This window comes from Alternaria atra (assembly GCF_907166805.1).
Source record: "Alternaria atra isolate CS162 genome assembly, contig: 29, whole genome shotgun sequence".
Taxonomy (NCBI): domain Eukaryota; kingdom Fungi; phylum Ascomycota; class Dothideomycetes; order Pleosporales; family Pleosporaceae; genus Alternaria; species Alternaria atra.
The window spans coordinates 1547224-1566648 of NW_025091327.1; the positions used below are offsets into that span (position 1 = coordinate 1547224).

Below are 19425 nucleotides of genomic sequence, written 5' to 3' on the forward strand. Positions count from 1 at the left end.
TTGGACAGGCTGCTGGCAATATTACATGAAGCGTGTAGATGCTAAATCGTGACGCTTGTGAGACTACAAAAGATTGTCTATGCCGCGGGTTTACTCATAGATGTAACAAAATGGCCCAGTAAGCGTGCTCGAAGCCTCTCTTATCGTCATATTCGGAAAGCCCAAATATTCACCAAATGTCATAACATCGTCAAGTGTCGCATTCCTTGTCGGTGGGACATTCTGGAAAGTAAGCGTGCCAGCAATAGTGAAGCGCCTCTCCTTCAAGTTCTGATTCTGCCAAATCCACCAAGTTCGGTCGATTTGTGCGTGGTGGTTCCAGAAGTAGGGGTCAGATGGAGAGTTGTAGAAATCGGAACCGGCATCGCCGCCGATCGTTTGGTGGCCACCAAGATGAACGCGGAGTCTTCCCGGTGAGGGGTTCTGGAGCGTTCCTTGGAAAGCGGATATGTTGGCGCTGGTAGTGATCAATTCGGCGACGTCGGCATCGGTAGTTTCGGATGATGAGCGGGTGTTGATATCTCGCTTGATGCACCTAGGGTTGTAGCCTAGACCGTCAGGGGACGGGTTTGGCTGCACAGTGGTGTCAAGAGTTGAAATGGGCCCGACGTGCATCTTCCAGCTGAGATCTTGTCAGTACATGGGTCATGCAACGATCCCTTGTGGGCGAGTATTTACTTCTTGAAGGGTCCGGAGGCGACGCATCCACCTCCGTTACCAGGGGGAACCTCTACAAAGCATCGACCTGGATTAGGCACACAACTGGCATTGCGCCCGGGGACGTACTCTCCATCTCCCGAGATACTCGTGTCGCTGCCGTCGAGGAGAGGAGAAGCAGCGGGGTTATCGGCCCACAAGGCCCAATTATAGTAGGGGAGATAGCCCTTGTACCCGCACTCATTGCGCAGAGTCTGTTCCCACGCCCACATGAAGTAGCGGTGCCATGATAGAAAATTGCCCTTGTCGATGTTAGTCGATGTGAGGAAATAAAGTGGACATGTTGGAATCAAACATTTCCGTGTGTGTACTGTGTCAGTAGGATGTGAGTAACAACAAAGTCATCATAGCGACTCTTAGCCCCTGTAGCAATAGCAGCTGGAGTCCTAGCATTCTTCCTCCCAGTGCACTGAACAGCGTCGATGTAGTTCAGTTTCTCTGAACGCTTGAGGTTGGACCTGTAGTGTGTGAGAAGGGATTTTACATTGCTACAATCAATCTCATACCATTCGCGACGTCGGGCCACTGTTCTTTTGGTGCATTTCTTCGAGTAGTTCTTGGGATGCTTAGCGACGTCAAGCCATAGCTGATCGAGACCATGTTTAGCTAGGGCATCAGTTTCGGGAGCTTTTGCAGCGATGGTGCTGCCAGCAAGGGCAAGTAGGAAGAGGAATCGCATGGTGCCTGTATAACATATAACAAGATTGAATACTGCTTCAACAGTTTTGCAGAGGAAATAGCGATCCTCTTATGTATAAAGAGTGGTAGCGCCGTGGATGCAAGCCTTGCAGCACCTGGATCAAGCGTGTCCAATTCAGACCCTGAATTGCTCGAGCTTGGATAGCGTTCACACTGTACATATGATGGCTAATCATTTGCCGTCTCTCCAGCCATCAATACCACGAAGAGACTCGTCTAGGCATGCGGACCCAAAGTACCGACGCAAGGAGACTGCAGAGCAAGCGGGACAGGCCACCGACTAATGCAGATGAAGTCGACTAGGATAGCATGATCAGGATCTGCAGCGCTTGACAAAAGCCAGGAGCATATAGCACCATTTGTCTTGCCTCGCCTAGCGGATAGTCTTAAACCCCAAATTGATCCATGCTGTGCTCAAAACTGTCCCCGATGGAACGGCAGACGTGTGGCAACTCGGATGTAAGGAACAATTTTATGTTTCCTGTAAACTACGACCGTATTACTGCGCCGCTATGCTGCAGTGTTGTAATATCCAGCCGACATGGGCGTATGCACTACCTGCTTGGCGTGCGAGGCGAGCCGAGAGGGTGTATTGTGGCGCGGAAGCGCTTTGTCAACGCAACATTTGCCCGCAGGATTTTGGCTCTAATGTGGGTTTGAAGATGAACGATGTGGTTTCCAAGGAGATACTAGGAAGAGCAGTGCACAACGTCCGTCGGTGCAGTTATGGACCAATTATCTAACTAGCGCTTTTTTGCTGGCCCTACCAAACACCTCGACAGGTGCCAGTCCCAACGCGTAGATCTAGCAACGAGGCATGGGCTTATCCGTCACACGGCACAGTCATTAGCCCAACTCCTACGCCTTCACGCGTCGTATTGAACCCACCATTCGGAGAGCTCGGGTACGCTTTTGCCACCAACAAATCTATCCGCTGTCGCGAGCCGCGTCGGGCGGCTTGACAACTAGTGTCGTCCCGCGGATACCCCCGGCTTGGTAGAAGCTTCAGCTGCCGGACGTCGAGCTATAATCGGACATTCTCATACTATTGAAAAAGTATCCATCTCCTCCAGAGCGTTGAGGGAAATTGTCTCTACAGTCGTAGACTTTTGTTCATATCTCCCGACCCCTACATAGGTAGACATTCGTTAACAAGCGATCTTTACGACCTGAGCTTTGCCGCACTATCTGCCAAAGACAGAAGCGCGGCATGACATAACGTATAGTTGAGGGTTGCGGCGCGATTACCACTACGCCCGGGATCTAGATAGCGGGAAGGCCTTTGATGAGAACTAAGAGTTGATGGCCGTAGCAACACTTGTCCGTCATCCAGATGGATCCCATGAAGTACCAGCAATTGCTCAAAGTCCGATATGTGCATCAGATTATTTGCAACGTTGCAGTGACAGTCGTAAAGATATCTGTTGCTCTGTTCTTGCTGAGGTTTGCGACGAAGAAAGCATATCGATGGTTTTTGCACGGCTTGAACGTGTTTTTGATGGCCTTCATGCTGACATGTACGGGAACGTTAGGTAACTCCACCAGGAATGAACTAAAACACTTTCACTTATACCCTTCTAGTAAGAGAATACTGCAGCGATTCTCTTTTTGAGTATCACTTTACTAAGAGGATACAGGTATGGGCTTGCATCCCTATAGAGGCTAGCTGGAACTACAGTCTTCGCCCTCCGCCACTTGGAAACGGTAACGCAAGATGTTTTACTAGGGATACGTTCGGACGCATCGCTCTTTTCAACGCGGGTTCGTATATACCCATTAACTAGTCATGATGAAGGAATTAATGCATGAATAGTCATCAACTGCCCAACGGACTTCCTCCTGGCGCTCCTACCTGTTCCGCTAATCTGGCAACTTAGGCTCAACGTCCGTACACGCATATCGCTCATTTTGATACTTGCTCTTGGGGTCTTCGCAGGCGCGGCCGGATTTTTCGAGCAACAGTATTCAACACGATCCTCCACGATCCTAGGCGATTCATTCACGACAAATAGATGATGTGGAACTATGTCGAGCTGACTATTGGCATAATTACGGGATCTCTTCCTGCCTTGAAATCCCTGTTTCTCCGGGTTTTGAATGCAGCTCGTGAGCGGACCGCTCTAGGGACTGGTAGGATTACCGGGCACGGAAGACCGGATACGCTGGATTACCAGAGGCAGGATCAATCAAAGTCTGAGATAGCACTATCCGAATATAGGTCAGGAAACAGGGCATCGGGTACAGCGGTAGAGCGAGCAGTTTGGTGTACGGAATCACGAAACGATAGCGACAAGAGTATCATGCCGCTGCATGGTCCGGAGGCAAAGGCGAACGCAATCTTCGTTACGAAGGAGTTTCATATCCGTTGAGAATGATCAGTGTCACCTGTCGTATGTACGATTAATAAGCTCAAATGATGTCACCCGAGAGTGACGAGCCTAAAGATGGCTGGGATGTGTGTATATATGGTCGTTCGCTACAACCGATATTTGTTGTTAGTGTTCTTAGCATAAGAGCCCAAGTAGGCTATTCTCGGCAATCCTACGAAAGGACTCGTTTCTGATTGCGGATCTTTCCGCACGTGCACTCTCTCTGATGGCCAAGCCGCTAATCCACTCACAGAAAACCGGATCTCGAGAACAGCTACCAGACACGCTCGACGCGACGCACACTCAGATAGTGCCTGCAACAATGACCACAAGAAGCACTCTTACAAGTCTTCCTGACGAATTGATTCTCCTCGTCCTAGATCAGCTGGACACAGATGACTATTTGACATTGCGCGACTTGAATGCGACAAGCTCGCGGTTTCATCGTCTGACGATTGATCGGCTCTATCGAAGATTTCCAGGTTGCGCCCCAGAGCAGTTCCTGCGCACCATAGCGCTGTCACCTCCAGACGAACGCCTTAAACTCATGAATTATGTCAGGGAGGTGGTATGGTATCAGAATTATTGGGACCGACCGTCTAGGCATCGGTGTCTACCTCTAGGTGATAGGCATGCCGTTGCGAATCTACTTAGGATTTCTGGAGCCATCTTGGACACTACGGAACTATCCACTGACCTACCTGGACGCTTCATAGGCTTCTCCTCTGATTTCGAGGTCCATTGGTGGTATCTGGAGTTTTTCCTATTCTTCACACCCAAGGTTGAGAAGATTACCGTACACGACACATGGCAGTGGGACGATCATCTTTACTGGTTCAAAAGCTTGGCCGCCAACCCCTTTCACTTTGAAAATCTTCAATCCATTACCGTGTTCGGTCCTCTGCGCCTAAGAAACATCGTACCGCTTCTGACTTTACCTTCCTTGCGAATCCTGGAGCTTACACAAGCCATCGATATGCGTCGAGAACCGGACAGGGCTTTCTCATGGGCTCTTGACGGCGAACACTATGTTGATCGACGCCTGGCCAGGGGTTCAACTCTTGAGACCCTTATTATACGGGAATCGGATCTCTATCTTCCCTTCGCAGTAGAAATCCTGGAGAAGCTCCAGAAACTCAAGAGTTTCACTTACGAGCATGTCTCTCACGAACTTTCAGAGTACCCCGGGATGCCTTCCGTGTTTCCGTGGGTCGGAAACATGGGTTGGGGTCCAGATAGCTGTCTCGAGAACTTATGTTTACGCGTAGAGTCAGTAGTGACGCACGAGGAGATGTCATCACTCTCTCACCACGTTGCCGGTCCTATGCTCGCAAAACTTCGTACCCTAAATATTGGTCCTTGTAGTCTCGAGACTTTTAAAGGCTTGGATCTCACGCAATCTGGAGATCTACCGACTATAGCTTCAAGGATCGTAGGCACCTTTCCCAATACGCTAGAGTCCCTACGGATTCAGTGGGCTTATGAGCGTGACGGAGAACCCCGGTTACATCTTTTCATCGATATCTTGCGGCACTTGGCCGAAGCCGCTGCTCGTTCAAACTCTGGATTGAGGCATATCTCTATCGTTGACTGGCCAGCGCTTGCAGGCTGGTTCCCTCTCCAAGACGAGGCCATCAGTTTAAGTCGGTTATACGAACGTTCTGGAATGCAGTTTGATGTAGTCTACGAAGAGATTGAGAGTGAAGAGCCACTGACCGCCATGGAAGACGTGGAGCCTGATTGGCTCTGGATTCACAGGACGGAAACTTTCGCGACACATTGCCGGTACTTTCGCCTGCCGTCTAACTATGGCTAGAAGAGTGCTTGTACACGATCGCTGGAGCATTTTTGGACGGTTTTTACAAAGTTTCGTACACAGGATTCGGATGCGTGTTCGTGTAGTACCAGCAGATAAGACTAGGCTTGCTGCTGACACAGCTAACACGTGCTTGACTGGTCTAATAGCCGCTAAACCATTAGCGTCCTTCCCGACGCGGGGAAGCTCCTGTGCTCCGTTATCATATTTGGCATCAATTTCTTTTTCAACATGGGGCAAGTGCTTCAATGCATAGCAGGCCGTCAAAGGCGGAGTTTCCGTCCACCAGCCGTTCACTCAGACGACATAGTAGTCAAGATGTCCACTGACGTTCCACGCAAATCTGGCTTCGATGTTCTTCCCAATGAACTTGTTATCAGCATTATCGAGCGCATGCCGAACGACAACGCTAAGGATATATGCAATCTAAGCCTGACTAGCCGTCGCATGTACACGCTTTCGGTCGATCATCTATACCAAAGTCTCCTAGTACGACGGCCGTGGCCACTCCTGCGTACGTTATGGTCGAGCCCCGAGCTTGCAAACCGAGTCCGGGACATTACGTGGAGGCACAACTTCAACGAGCATGACGATACCGAGGAAAACCAAGCAGTCCTATCTAACTGCATGAAGACGTTGGAGTTGTCTCGCCAGAACGGGTTGATCTGTGATGTTACTGGGCTTCAGCGCGACCATGAGTTCATCGAAATACTCCTAATGTTCACTCCGCATCTCCGTACACTTGTTGTCGCAGACAGAGCCTCCTGGCCGGATGGCGAATACTGGTTCAAAACAATCGCAAACAATCCAGCTCGGTTCATGCATCTGAGAAGCATAAACATACACGGTCCACTATCGGTGGAAGCCATAGCATACCTGTTCCTCCTTCCCTCACTTCGCGACCTCATCGCTTCAGATCTGATTATTCCCAGGCGCACCGGCGGCAAACATGTTTGGGACAAAGAGATTCCGCTTAGAACGGTGTTAGACCCCGGTTCGTCTCAAATTGAAAAGATCACGTTGAAACGATCCGTTGTGGAGGTGCCGACACTAAAATACTTCACCGAAGCTTGCAGAGAGTTGAAGAGCTTCGCTTACGAACAAGATATCAACAACGACCAACGCAGCATGTATCCTCAAAGTCTCTTGGCGACGTTTGGCGGGCTTTCAGCAGCTTTTATTCTCAACCGCACAACACTTGAGCATCTCTCCATCCGGGGTGACCATCAGATGCTTCACCAGGTGCACGTACTGCAGGTGGCGCGATTGGCTTCGAGTATGTCAAACCTACGTTCGCTGGACATGGGCCTGATAACACATGACGACGACCCAATACAGTGCACCTCCGATTTTGTGGCAAAAATGGTACGCCTTCTTCCGGCAACACTTGAAGAAATGAGCTTTGAGGTTGACTGGCAAGAGCACTGGGGCGCAAAGGGGTGGGAGGGCCCGACAGAGATGCTACGCTGTCTCGCTGATATCGCTCCTTCGAAGCTGTCCTTGAAGAGAGTCTCTGTGGTGGACTGGCCACCTTTCTTGGGTCATTTTCCGCCAGATTTCGCGCAGCTGCACCAGTGTTTTGCGGAGCAGAAGATAGATTTCATATCCATTCCCGCCAACATTGAGGGACCGGATCCGCTGCAGTTGTTGGACTTTGTAGAGCCGGGGTGGGTGTTTGTGCAAGTCGCTGCTGCGGAGTACGCGTAATTTCATTTCAATCACATAGCATCGTAGTATCAGTTGCGCAAAAATCAACCATGCTACTACAATTCCAATTCGATCGAAAATGACTTTGCGATCCGTTCGTAAAGTTTGTGGCGGGTACAGGGCTGAACGCGATAGCGGGGTGTTAGCGCGTCGAGCTATGACTCGCGTGAAAGGCAGCTAAGATGTACGTCATGTTCGATTTACAGTACAACGCGCCCCTACCAAATATTTGGCTCACGACTATTCCCGATTTACCGCTCTCCACCACGACTTCAGATAGTTCAACATGGCACAAAAAGGAGACCATCTATTACAGCGCCCTCTCTATGGTAAGACGACTGCTCCCTTCCCCCACGCGCATGGAACTGACAGCTGCAGTGTTTGACCTGCCCGAAGAGCTATTAGCCACACTCGCTCTCAAAGACCAGCCCGATCAGCCGACAGAAGAAATACCGCCCCAAATACCTGCGACTGCGAACGAGTCTTCCGATACCGCCGAAGATGGGAGCAACAGTCCTGCAAAGGCCACATCGTGCAACCTCTGTGGACTCAGCTTCGCATCTCTGGCAGACCAGCGCAATCATGTCCGGTCCGACCTTCATGGATACAATCTGAAGCAGAAGATAAAGGGTGCAAAGCCTGTGGGCGAAGTAGAGTTTGAGAAGCTCATCGGAGATCTGGACGAGAGCATATCAGGTTCTGAGTCATCAGAATCTGACGAGGATGAAGACGAGGAGGGGGTGAAGGCGAAGGACTCTACGCTTAGTGCGCTATTGAAGAAGCAGGCCAAAATATCGGATCCCGAGTTCAACGATTTCGCCTCGCGGAAGAAGCAGAAAGGGCCTGGTAAGCCTCCGTTAATGTGGTTCACCTCGCCCTCGATACCCGACAACATGTCACTGGGCGTTTATCGCGCAATTTTCTCGAACGCAGAGCAAGAAGACGAGTCGCATATCCTGGAAACTTTACGCAAGAAGCAGCTGTCCCCGAAGCAGCCCCCCAAGGTCAAGGCAAACGAGGGCGGCGTCCCGTTACCAGGCACAGACATAGGGCCGCATTACTTCCTATGTATGATAGGAGGTGGGCACTTTGCTGCAATGATAGTAGCTCTGGCACCAAAGACAGGAAAGAATCATACTGGATTTGATGAGCGATCGGCGACCGTGATTGCCCACAAGACATTCCACAGGTACACTACACGACGGAAACAGGGAGGTTCGCAATCAGCCAACGACAACGCAAAGGGCAACGCACACTCTGCCGGTTCATCGATCCGTCGTTATAACGAGACTGCGCTTATCGCTGAAGTCCGTGAGCTGCTATCTGGTTGGAAGAGCATGATCGATACTGCGGACCTGATCTTCGTCCGCGCAACCGGCGCGACTAATCGAAGAGCTCTTTTTGGCCCGTATGAAGGACAGGTTCTGCGTCATAATGACCCACGTAATCGAGGTTTCCCCTTTAGCACACGGCGTGCGACTCAAAAAGAGCTGATGCGTGCATTTGTTGAACTTACTCGAGTAAAGCAGAGTACTATTGATGAAGCAGCGCTTGCTGCTCTCAATGCTCCTCAGAAAGAAGCGGCGGCCACGACACCAGCTCCAGCAAAACCCAAGCCCAAGAAGCCGACAAAGGAAGAAGAGGCTGCGACACTACACACTTCTCAGATTATACCTATGATCAAGCGTTCAAAGGTTCCCGCGCTTCTAAACTACCTCAAAACGAACGACGTTCCACCAAGCTTCAACTTTTTCCCCACCAATCACCACACACCAACACCGCTGCATCTTGCTGCATCGCTAAACTCTGCTCCTATCGTGCTCGCGCTTCTGACGAAGGCCGGTGCCGATCCAACTTCGATGAACGACGAAGCACGAACCCCTTTCACGCTGACTGGTGATCGTGCAACCCGTGACGCTTTTCGTGTTGCACGTTCGGAACTCGGAGAGTCTGCGTGGGATTGGGAGAAAGCAGATGTACCTACGGCCATCACTAAAGCTGAGGCTGACAAGCGAGATGCTCAAGAGAAGAGCGAGAAAGCTGCGGAAAGTAAGGCTGAAGCTGACCGACGGAAGGCTGAAACCGAACGCGTTCGGAAAGAAAGCGAGGCTGAAGAAGTCAGGAGGAAGGAGCAGAGGTTGGGCAAGGGCAAGTCATTAGGTGCATTGCCTGTCAAGACTGGAGCGGACTTACGGGAGGAAGAAATGAGGGGCTTAACGCCAGAAGCGAGAGCTAGAATGGAAAGAGAACGGCGAGCTAGGGCTGCGGAAGAGAGACTTAAACGGATGCAACGTTGAGAGTGCTCCGATAGAAGTCGCTCGTTCTTATCCAGTTGTTGGGATATCGAGAAAGACTTGATATCTTTGTCGATCGGTAATCCTAGATAGTCATGAACCGTATTTGCTGCATCTCACTTGTCAACCAGGTAGGGTTCGTACAGAGGCTTGTCGACCTTCACAAACGTTGTTGGTCTACCAGGCATTACTCGTAGCCAAACGTTGACTCGCCACTTTCGCGCGGCATGCATCATTACCCAAATACTCCTACGCTATCATCATTTCATTCTCTTATCGACATGAGCTACCTACTCTATTTCGCCGTTCTTCACACTGTTCAGCTGGACTCTTTCCGTGCTCATCCCAAGATTGTCAACGTCTTTCCTACGATGCTGCGTACTAGAAACACAAGGGTGAACTGGGTTGACAAGTCCGCGAACAGGGTGTATTTTTCGAACAGGGTGAACAGCGCGAACGGTGTGTATGAAGGAATCATGGCAATTAGGGCGGACGATGTATTAAAGTAATCCATTTGCCTGGCGTGTTCGCGGGAATATGGCTCCCATATAAGTCAACCGGAGTGAACAGAGTTACAGGCCTGGATGGCTTGAATAGAAGGGGCAACACTAGCCATACTAAAGGAGGAAATAGTTCGAGTACTATTCACAGCATGAGTTGATCTGGACTTAGGCTGGCAATACGAACATCAGGGACAAATGGTGAAAATAAGCAGAACAGCAAACATGTGTGAAAAAGGTCAAGATACTCATGACTTCCGTACATATGACTCCATCAGAGCTCCGTCAACTACAATGTTCTTCGTGTATTTAGTTCATCTTTAGTCGTAACTACAGCTGCGTTCAACCCTCAAGTCTTCTCTATGGCAACTATCGTTGAACCTTCCACCGGTGATCCTTTGGGAAGGCGTACTACAGAAGAGGAAGAAGAGCGACAGGAAGATGAACGTAGAGAGTGGCAGCCTAATTGGGTTGGGATGCTTTTGGACGCGTGGAAGAGAAGAAAGAGAGGCTGAAACTCCATGGTTGTCTGGACTTGGTTGAGGCGAAGACGGATGTAGAAGAAGAACCAACAGAAGTTGAGATGGTAATAAAAGAGGAAAACGAGGAAGCCATCGTGGAATTCATGGATTGTTTATTTGGAAGAGAAGACCACGACTTAGATCAGATATTTGCCAGACACTTAGAATAAGGTGGAAGAGGGAAAGTATGAAGTCGCCGTCTGGAAGCAAGCTAAATCTCACCTTCTGATCGTGAAGACGGTGATGGGAATGTGCATATTGGATATCATTATGGCTATATCAAGGTTACTCTTCAGTCCAATTTTTGACATTACACATGTCAAAACTGTTGTGTTCGTTATGGGTTTTTGGGTTTCAATTTCGATGCCCAATGACGTCACCACCATCAGTAAACTTCACCGCAAAGTTCCATCTTGTCTTACCACTACGACCACAGGCAATAGCCACCCGCCCAAAAATGTCGTCCACCGACGTCCACGACCAAGAGATAGACGCCCGCTCCCGCTCAGCACTCGCTTCGACACGGCGCAACCTTCGCTACCTCTACGATCCCAAAACCGCTCCTAATGCCGTATCCTCACGCCGTACTCGCGCATTCCTCCGTGTCGTCCGCTCTGGCATCATTTTCGCATTTTGGAAACTCGTGCGATATGCGAAATACGTTGCTATTGGGTCCCTGGTCGCAACAATAGGTGCTGGGGCTTTTGGCACAGTGGTTAGTGGGGCGGGGTTCGTGTTGGCGCCGACAGGCATTGCGGGCACGATTTTTGCGGCGACAGTCTGGGGTATTGGAAGATTTGCTGTTAAGAGGGTAAAGAAGAGGTGGGGCATGGGAGGGGCATATGATGTTGATGAGGAAGAAGAGTGGGAGGATAGGAGGCATGCGGGGAGGAGGATAGATTTTGGTGCGGAGGCTATGCCTTGGTGAAGGACGGTTGACAGATTGGGAGGGGGTTGAGGCTTCTGCGATTCACTTGTGAGACGAAGTCACAAACAAACAGAGCGCAAGATAACAGTCATCTGTTGACAAATTTGAGCACGACATCTTTCGACATTCCAAGTTCTCTCAATTACTCCGACTTCTCACTCGCATAGCCGTCTTTGCATTCCCGCAATCCCTACTAAGATGCCGCGGGCCCACCTTCTCCTCCGCATCGGCGAAATGGTTACGACATACCATCCTTCATAGGATCCTTTCGACCCGAAACGGCCCTCATTCTGCAGCATGGCTATCACTAACACGGTCATCCCATTATGCTACGACCACGCAACATTCCCTTGGGCCATCCCCAAATCTAGCATCACCGACTATTATATATACCATGCCTACAAGGTCGCCTGTAAAGCAATCTGCGACCCCGACGTAACCATGTCCATCATCTACAATACCCTTTCCACGACCAAAGCGCAACAGATCATCGACAATATGTCTAGTATGGTTGAAGAGAGCGACATGGCGCGACAGCAGGCGTATGGAAAAGACTGGTATTGGGACGCGGGTGGAGATCAGGACGAGCAACTTATCAAATCGGAGACCACGTGGGAAGAAGAGCGGTGTGTGAAGATCAAGTTGAACAAGAGAAACACCTGCTGATATCTGCTCGAGACGATCGCATGTGAAGAGCTAAATGAGGAGTTGGAAGAGAAGGTCGACAGTGAGGTGGAAGACTGGGCAAGGCCGACTGGGGGGTTGATTGGAAGAGGGTAAAGATCAGGGCTATCAGTGGGAAGGCTGGGGAGCAGGAGCATGAGTATAGCGATGTTGATATGGGGACCATGTGAATAACCTGGCTATAAATTTGTCAGAAAGTGGCACCTATCAAGCGAACAAAATGCAGGGTGAACAAGATTTGGTATCATTCCAGAACGGCACACAAACTGGCTCGACAACATCGCTCTATAGTAGTAAGATAAATTGGCGCAACAAACGCCTTTGCGGAACGCCGCGATATGCAACCCTAGCCTTCAGTACTCTAGTGACCGTGCGAGTGAGCATGCCCTATTTGGGTGATGAGCGGGAGTATCATGCCGACCATGACGATACCTATGTCACTCTTGGACATGTCGTTGTTGGCGGGGTAAGCGTCCATGTAGCCGTTTGCGGTAGGGTCTTCATGAGCGTGTTGAGAAGCTGTAGCTTCAGACATGGAGTGCATGGCGACATACCTGTGTCGGATTAGTAAACTAGAGGGTTTCCGATAGAGTATGGAAGACTTACAAGAATGTCCCGCCAGAGAAACACAACACCCAGCCAGTCGCCCATGTCAGACCTTCATCACCACCCAAGTGGTTGCGTCCGAACATGTGTACAATAGTCCAAGTAGCCAATGCGCCAGCTGGTGCTGCTAAACTGAAGAAAGCGAGATGTGTCCGCGCTTTTCGTTTGGATAGTCCTTGTTTGAGGAGAACGGAAGTGAGACCAAATGCTGCAGGGGCCTTGTGCAGCATAATTGCAAAGAAGATGACTAGCGACAGAGATGTGGATTCTGCTGTGGAAGAAGCACCGAGTGCAATTCCGTCAGCGCAGGCATGCACGACTAGACCAATCGTGGCAGCTGGTGTCTTCTTTGTAGGTGGAGGAGGCAGACCAGGGGTCGCTAGGGGTGTCACTGCAGCGCTCTGCATACCCATTCCGTTGAGGCTCAGAGAGGATGAGTTGTGCGGTCCACGTGCCAGGTTCGATAACGAGATATGCATTGGCTGGTATTTTGGTTTCGCTGAGGCCATGGCTTCTGGCAGGTGTTCGACCAGGAACATAAGGATATATCCTAGAATCAGTGCAACACCAATGTATGCATGTGGGCTGGGTCCGTCGTCATGGCTAGCTTCAGCGTGCCCATGGCCTGGCTCATCGTCTTCCGGTGCGTGGACGCGAGTATGCCCCTCCTTGTGGCCTTCTGTCGAGTCGTCATCGCCACCTTTTTGCGGGTGAGGGTCCTCTGCTGGCTTCTCTTTCTCTTTGCTTTCCATAATCTTTTTCAATTGCATATCGATCGCAGCTTTATCGCTGGTCATGTCCACGGCGCCCGGCGCCTTGATGGCTCCTCCGGTGAGCGAGCTCGTTTCCACTTCATTCGCTCTCTTCCAACTCGGAAACTTGGGTGGGTGAGGTATCTCTTTTTGTAGGCTCGTTACCGACGGGATGGTAGGTTGGACACTCCGTGCACTATGCGAATGCGCTTTGCTTCCGGCGCTGTACATGGTCTCGATGCCTTCGGGTATGATGACGATCAACGAGGTTCCGACTAGCACACCGGTGCCGAGGAGAGTGATGATGCGCAATTGGCGGGTGGAGAGATTAAAGGAGAGCGGGAGAATGCCGGCGAGGAAGGAACTGTACATGTTAGGATTCAGTCCTGTACATTGTAACGACTGAAGACATACGCAACGGCCATGACGGTGCTCAAAGCGAGCAGCATAAACAATCCGTCCCACATATTGGCGTCGTGTGTAGTGTCGTCCCCTAAGCGGATTTACGAAGAATGAATGCGCCCAAGGCACAAAAAAAGAGAAGAAGGTTATAAACGGTTCAATCGACGCTGTCCATGCCTCGAGCAGTGGGCCGTCGCAATATGGGTGAGGTGGTGGTGGTGTTGGCGGTGAGGGTTGGAGTGTTGTGAGGCTGTTGTGGACAAGTTGGTGGTATAGCGCAACTTTCTTGAGGCTTGGTAGCAGGGGCGGGAACGACGTAGGGCTGCACTAAAACGCGTCTCCCGTCGCGCTAGTCGCTCCTTCACTTTGCGCGCATCCTGATCCTGTCCGCCATCTAATTGTTACGCACTACGTCTTACACCCCACCGACCTCGCGGAGACATCCCAAGGTCAACAAAACATAGGTTTCATATCTCACGATTCAGTACACCTGCCGTCGTCATGCAGCTCGATCTGGATGATTGTAAGTCGCAAACAGCCAACGCTATAAGCAACGCGAAGCTGTAGCATGAATAGCTTCGGCGCATAGGTTACTGACGTTGTGTAGGGGTCACCAACTCAAATGAGTGCTTTCATATCAACCTCTACCGCACATCCAATAAAAACGGCCCAGAACGCATCCTCGATGAATCCTTCCACCCAAGCTACACATACACAGTCATCGAAGAGAACGAGACAATCGCGGGGTACAAAAACCCAAGCATCGAGCTTGATTTCCGCGCAAACGACCTCAAACCGAAACTGAAGATCTCGTTCGATCAGGAGCTCGACCTCAAGAAGATCTCCCCAGACCTGAACCAGGTTGATCTATCACCAGAGCTGTTCCGAGAGTACCTGCCCGAGTCGATCGATGATGCTGCCGGCGCCACGTCTTCAGATTGGAAACCACCGGGCGAGCGTATGAAGACCTTCAGCCTATACGGAAAACAGTACGAGATATGGAAGGCCTCCATGACAGATCCCAATGCTCGGCGCATCTGGTCGAATATGAAGATTTTGACGCTGCTGTTTATCGATGGTGCGACGTTAGAGGGTCTGGAAGACGAGGAAACGCTTGATCGTTGGTCGCTATACCTTCTGTACGATGTGACGCCCTTGACAGATGCATCACTTTCCCCGTACACACTCGCCGGTTTCTCCACGTCGTATCGCGCTTGGGTCTTTCCCACTTTCGAGATTGCGCGCGCCACAAAGCAGCTGCCTTCACCAGCCAACAGCAGTAACGGTGACGCAGAGAAATACACGCCGCCTCGTCTGACACAAGACCCCGAAACTTTCCTCTTTACCGACAAGCTTGATCTCCTCGAGACGTCGTCGAGGGAGCGCATTTCACAATTCCTCATCATCCCTCCATACCAAGGCCAATCACTCGGAAGCCGCTTGTACGATACCATCTTCGACGAGTTGGTGAAAAAGCCCTTCATCTACGAGATTCCGGTTGAGGACCCAAGCGAAGCTTTTGATGCTATGCGAGATTACAGTGATATCACATACCTTCGTACACTTCCTGCCTTCAAAGACCTGTCAATCGCCTCAAATCTCTCCCCAGAATCGTTGAGGAAGGATTCACCAATCCCGCGGGACCAAATCCTTGGGAATGGCAAAGATCTTGAAGAGCTTCGGAAAGGTACCAAGATTGTGAGCAGACAGTTCTACAGGATGGTCGAGCTCCATTTGTTGTCGACAATCCCGCCAAACAACCGAAATCGCGCACGAATCACAAGGAAAGCGAAGTCCAGCAACGAGAACGATAGAAAATACTACTTTTGGCGGTTGGCCCTCAAGCACCGAATCTACAGCCAGAACGCAGATGCGTTGGACCAGATGGAGGATGTCGCAGAACGCGTGGAGAAGCTGGAGTCTGCAGTCGACTCGCAGCAGGAGGAGTTCGAAGAGCGTCTAGAAGGGTTGGAGAAGCGCCAGAGTCTTGCAGCCGACGAAAATTCTGTGCCCGCAGCTGGTGCGAGAAGCAAGAGGAAGAGAGCGGTCGTGGTCGAAGATGACGAGGATGACGAGTGGGAAGATATGGATGAAGTGTCAGTAGCCAGCTCGAAAAGGATGCGGTCGTAAAGTGAGAGGCTGTCCTGATATTCAAGGTATCCAAGTGAGAGCAGAAGCTTTCTTGGTTGACTAGGATGTCCCGAAGATCGTAATCTGTGCCGAAGTCTTATCTCGAGGTCTCATTCATAATTATAGTTTAGGCAGTATACCCAATCCACGAAATGCTTGCGTATAGTGCTACCAGATACATCAGTCCGGCGATTGGAAGTTAATCTCCGCGCGGGGCAGAGCTACCCCACGCCCAAATTTTGGAACCCAAACACCTGAACGGCATCGAAAGACAGCCACATTGACTATTCCTGTGCAGTTCGAACATTTTATAGTTGCCATGTCAGATCGCCATTTCAACCTCACCGTCCTGATCTCAGGCAATGGCTCGAACCTCCAAGCCCTCATCGACGCATGCGCATCCGGCGCTCTCCCCAACACGCGCATAACACATGTTATATCAAAGTACCTCAGTCCTCAAATACCCTTTTTGCTTCATGAACCTGACAGATTTGCAGTCGCAAAGCGGCCTACGGTCTCGAACGCGCCAACAAGGCCTCAATAACAACAACTTACCACAATCTCGTCGCCTACAAAAAGAAACACCCCGATGCCACCGACGCGGTCCGCCGTGAAGAATATGACGGTGACCTCGCAAACATAATATTACACGGGCCACACCCACGCCCCGATCTCATCGTCTGCGCAGGCTGGATGCACATTGTTACTACTGCCTTTCTCTCACCCATCGCCGAGGCGGGCATCAAGATAATAAACCTACATCCCGCTTTGCCGGGCGAGTTTGCGGGCGCGAACGCGATTGAGCGCGCATGGAAGGCGGGTAAAGAGGAAGGGCTGAAGAGGACGGGTGTTATGATTCATGAGGTTATTGCCGAGGTGGATGCTGGAGACGCCATTGTTACTCAAGAGGTGGAGTTGAAGGAGGGAGAGACATTGGATAAGCTAGAAGAGAGGATTCATGGAGTTGAGCATGGACTGATTGTTGAGGGCACTAGGAAAGTGCTTGCGGAGTTGGGGAAGAAGTGATGGGGGAAAAGTTATGGTGGGTGGGGTGGGGAGAAGATAGGATGATATGATACCCAAAATGGATGACACGGATGCATCATGCTGTTTATGTGATAGATCTGGTGGTAATTTGCTCAACATGCAAGTAGTTGAGCTACACGGCCCTGTGGATCATTGTGAAGTCGTATTGCCGTTTGTAGGAGTGGAAATAAGCATATGCAACGAAGCAGCGCAATCTCTTCGTCAGCATTCCGACCGTTCGTGTTTAGTCTGAGTGCATGTCAGGTTGTGATGAGACCGTGGGATGTTTGTATCCCAATGATATTTTACAAAGGAACAAGAAGCATCAGCAGGCTAAAGGCTTCAAGACAACGGCAGCAAAGAAGGAAGTTACCAAGATGCAACCAAGCAGTCAAGTTAGAACAGCCATACCTGATACAGTCTAGTTCCTTCCAATCCCACGCCTCCTCCACTATCCAGTAATCTTAACTTCATACATGTGGTGATCACATGCCACTTGCAAAATGCGGCCTCATCAGCAACAAAAACGAAAGGCTTTCGCTTAAAACCCTCAAGGCAGGCACAGCCAAGTCCTTTCCGCAGTCTGACCACGATTCCCGCACGGCACAAACTTCGATAAGTTACTACCCCTCTGTACAAACAAACCCCATTTCTTGAGATCCATTCAAGGCTTCTTCTTTGGTCCATCATTCCCACTCTTCTTCTGGTCCTTCGAGCTTGTTACTGAGGCTTTCTTCTGAGCTGCAACTACTGGCTTCCTGCAGGGTTGTTCGAAGAGCTTCCAGGCTTGGCCCGCACAGGCAACGTCTTGGGAACCGGAGATGGTGCTTTACTTGTAGTAGCCTTAATAGCGGCGACTGATGTGTTATGGTTTGTAGTGGAGACTTCGGGAGACTCGGTAGCACCAAGTCTACTTGTCGACGTCTTAGTAGGATTCGAGTCTTTCTTAAGAGCCTTGGTCCTCGAAGGGACTTTTGAAGCAATGTGTGAGATGTTGTATTTGGTGGCTTTAGCGCTGCTAGCTGTGGTAACTTGGCCCTTGGGTTGTACACCCGGTGAGACCTCACTTGTGCCAGGAAACTGGGAGATGGAGCCCCTCTTTACAATGGATTTCGAAAGATTCTGGCCCGACTTACTTTCTTTTGAAATGTTATTCTTTTCGGAAAGCTGTTTTCGGCTAGCTCTTTCGCGATCTTTGTCTAACAGAATCTGCGGCGACTTGGGAATTATTGCGAGGTGAGTTTGGAGATCCTTGTCTTTTTCCTTCTCCCCAAAGGATCTATTCTGGAGGTTGGCATGTTCCCTGAGGAAAGCATATTCAGGATCGCTTGGTCCAAGGGGAGTTTGTTGATTTGAAGACTGTGCGATAGCACGAGTATTGTCGTTATTATGAAAGTCCATCCTTCGCGCCGTGCGCCGTGCCGCCAGGCGTCTTTCAAGCTCTGCCTGTCTCTCTAGACCGTCATAATAAGTATTAGCCCCCAATAAGTCGCACACCCAACTCATTATTAAACCGAGCAAGTCATGCCAGCATGTAGAATCGAAAACAAAAAAGATAGGCGTAGCAACCAAATGAGCAGTAAGGATGCCAGTGAAATCTATCAAGAAGTACTTGTTCCTACGTATGAGGCCAATTTGTTGATACATTGCGTCCAGAAAAGGCTTGACAATTTGATACACGTCTCGTATCATCGCTAGTGCGTGGAATCCCTGCACACAATGGAGTTGCGTTGCAAAGAGACTTGCGAGGAACTCGTAAGAAGCAAGCATCACATGCGATTCTAGAAATCCGACACAACGAAGACTCGTTGTCGCGTGTCTACTGCCATGCACTCATTAGCAAACACCCATTGAATAAAGGCAAAATACCTCCTACCCCGTGCCCTCTAACCCAGCCCAGTTCTATACCCATTCTACTCTTATCCTATTCTCTTCACCCACCCATGATTTCTTGTCAGAAGCTCGAACTCCCATTCCAACCACCTACCCACATCTGGGCCATCCACACACCCCATCTACTGGTTGCATCTTACCCATCTCCTCAAAGCCAGTCGCCACTCAGACCTCCTCAAAAGCGCATACCAAGATCCTTACAATGGCCAATAAGCTAGCTCAGATGAAGGGGTGGCGACGTGGACCACTCAGAGAGATCAGGGATGAAGAGATACGAATGGAGATGTTTACTGTGATGTTGAGTACTTCCATGTAAAGAGACGTGATGGGACAAAGGCTAGGGCGAGAGTGTGGGCTTGAGTGGTGGTGGTGGAACAGTAG

At 50.3% G+C, this 19425-nt stretch overlaps 9 protein-coding genes across 9 annotated transcripts; 6 read left to right on the forward strand and 3 right to left on the reverse strand.

Moving 5' to 3' along the window:
- Positions 1 to 90: 90 nt before the first annotated feature.
- ALTATR162_LOCUS8824 (uncharacterized protein) lies at positions 91 to 1396 on the reverse strand (the record flags this gene model as incomplete). The annotated part of the gene is made up of 4 exons (XM_043316457.1): positions 91 to 622; positions 679 to 959; positions 1013 to 1175; positions 1224 to 1396. 4 exons carry the CDS (start codon positions 1394 to 1396, stop codon positions 91 to 93), a joined length of 1149 nt encoding a protein of 382 aa, XP_043172392.1.
- Positions 1397 to 4107: 2711 nt separating this feature from the next.
- Positions 4108 to 5601, forward strand: ALTATR162_LOCUS8825 (uncharacterized protein; the record flags this gene model as incomplete). Its single annotated transcript, XM_043316458.1, has 1 exon — positions 4108 to 5601. One exon carries the CDS (start codon positions 4108 to 4110, stop codon positions 5599 to 5601), a length of 1494 nt encoding a protein of 497 aa, XP_043172393.1.
- A 318-nt stretch (positions 5602 to 5919) lies between these two features.
- ALTATR162_LOCUS8826 (uncharacterized protein) lies at positions 5920 to 7308 on the forward strand (the record flags this gene model as incomplete). Its single annotated transcript, XM_043316459.1, has 1 exon — positions 5920 to 7308. The coding sequence occupies one exon, from the start codon at positions 5920 to 5922 to the stop codon at positions 7306 to 7308; it is 1389 nt and encodes a 462-aa protein (XP_043172394.1).
- Positions 7309 to 7594: 286 nt separating this feature from the next.
- On the forward strand, positions 7595 to 9605 carry ALTATR162_LOCUS8827 (uncharacterized protein; the record flags this gene model as incomplete). The annotated part of the gene is made up of 2 exons (XM_043316460.1): positions 7595 to 7637; positions 7687 to 9605. 2 exons carry the CDS (start codon positions 7595 to 7597, stop codon positions 9603 to 9605), a joined length of 1962 nt encoding a protein of 653 aa, XP_043172395.1.
- A 2243-nt stretch (positions 9606 to 11848) lies between these two features.
- On the forward strand, positions 11849 to 12217 carry ALTATR162_LOCUS8828 (uncharacterized protein; the record flags this gene model as incomplete). Its single annotated transcript, XM_043316461.1, has 1 exon — positions 11849 to 12217. One exon carries the CDS (start codon positions 11849 to 11851, stop codon positions 12215 to 12217), a length of 369 nt encoding a protein of 122 aa, XP_043172396.1.
- A 379-nt stretch (positions 12218 to 12596) lies between these two features.
- Positions 12597 to 14060, reverse strand: ALTATR162_LOCUS8829 (uncharacterized protein; the record flags this gene model as incomplete). Its single annotated transcript, XM_043316462.1, has 3 exons — positions 12597 to 12789; positions 12842 to 13957; positions 14008 to 14060. 3 exons carry the CDS (start codon positions 14058 to 14060, stop codon positions 12597 to 12599), a joined length of 1362 nt encoding a protein of 453 aa, XP_043172397.1.
- Positions 14061 to 14496: 436 nt separating this feature from the next.
- On the forward strand, positions 14497 to 16125 carry ALTATR162_LOCUS8830 (uncharacterized protein; the record flags this gene model as incomplete). The annotated part of the gene is made up of 2 exons (XM_043316463.1): positions 14497 to 14518; positions 14603 to 16125. 2 exons carry the CDS (start codon positions 14497 to 14499, stop codon positions 16123 to 16125), a joined length of 1545 nt encoding a protein of 514 aa, XP_043172398.1.
- Positions 16126 to 16444: 319 nt separating this feature from the next.
- ALTATR162_LOCUS8831 (uncharacterized protein) lies at positions 16445 to 17151 on the forward strand (the record flags this gene model as incomplete). Its single annotated transcript, XM_043316464.1, has 2 exons — positions 16445 to 16569; positions 16623 to 17151. The coding sequence occupies 2 exons, from the start codon at positions 16445 to 16447 to the stop codon at positions 17149 to 17151; spliced, it is 654 nt and encodes a 217-aa protein (XP_043172399.1).
- A 747-nt stretch (positions 17152 to 17898) lies between these two features.
- Positions 17899 to 18552, reverse strand: ALTATR162_LOCUS8832 (uncharacterized protein; the record flags this gene model as incomplete). The annotated part of the gene is made up of 1 exon (XM_043316465.1): positions 17899 to 18552. One exon carries the CDS (start codon positions 18550 to 18552, stop codon positions 17899 to 17901), a length of 654 nt encoding a protein of 217 aa, XP_043172400.1.
- Between the last annotated feature and the right edge of the window lie 873 nt (positions 18553 to 19425).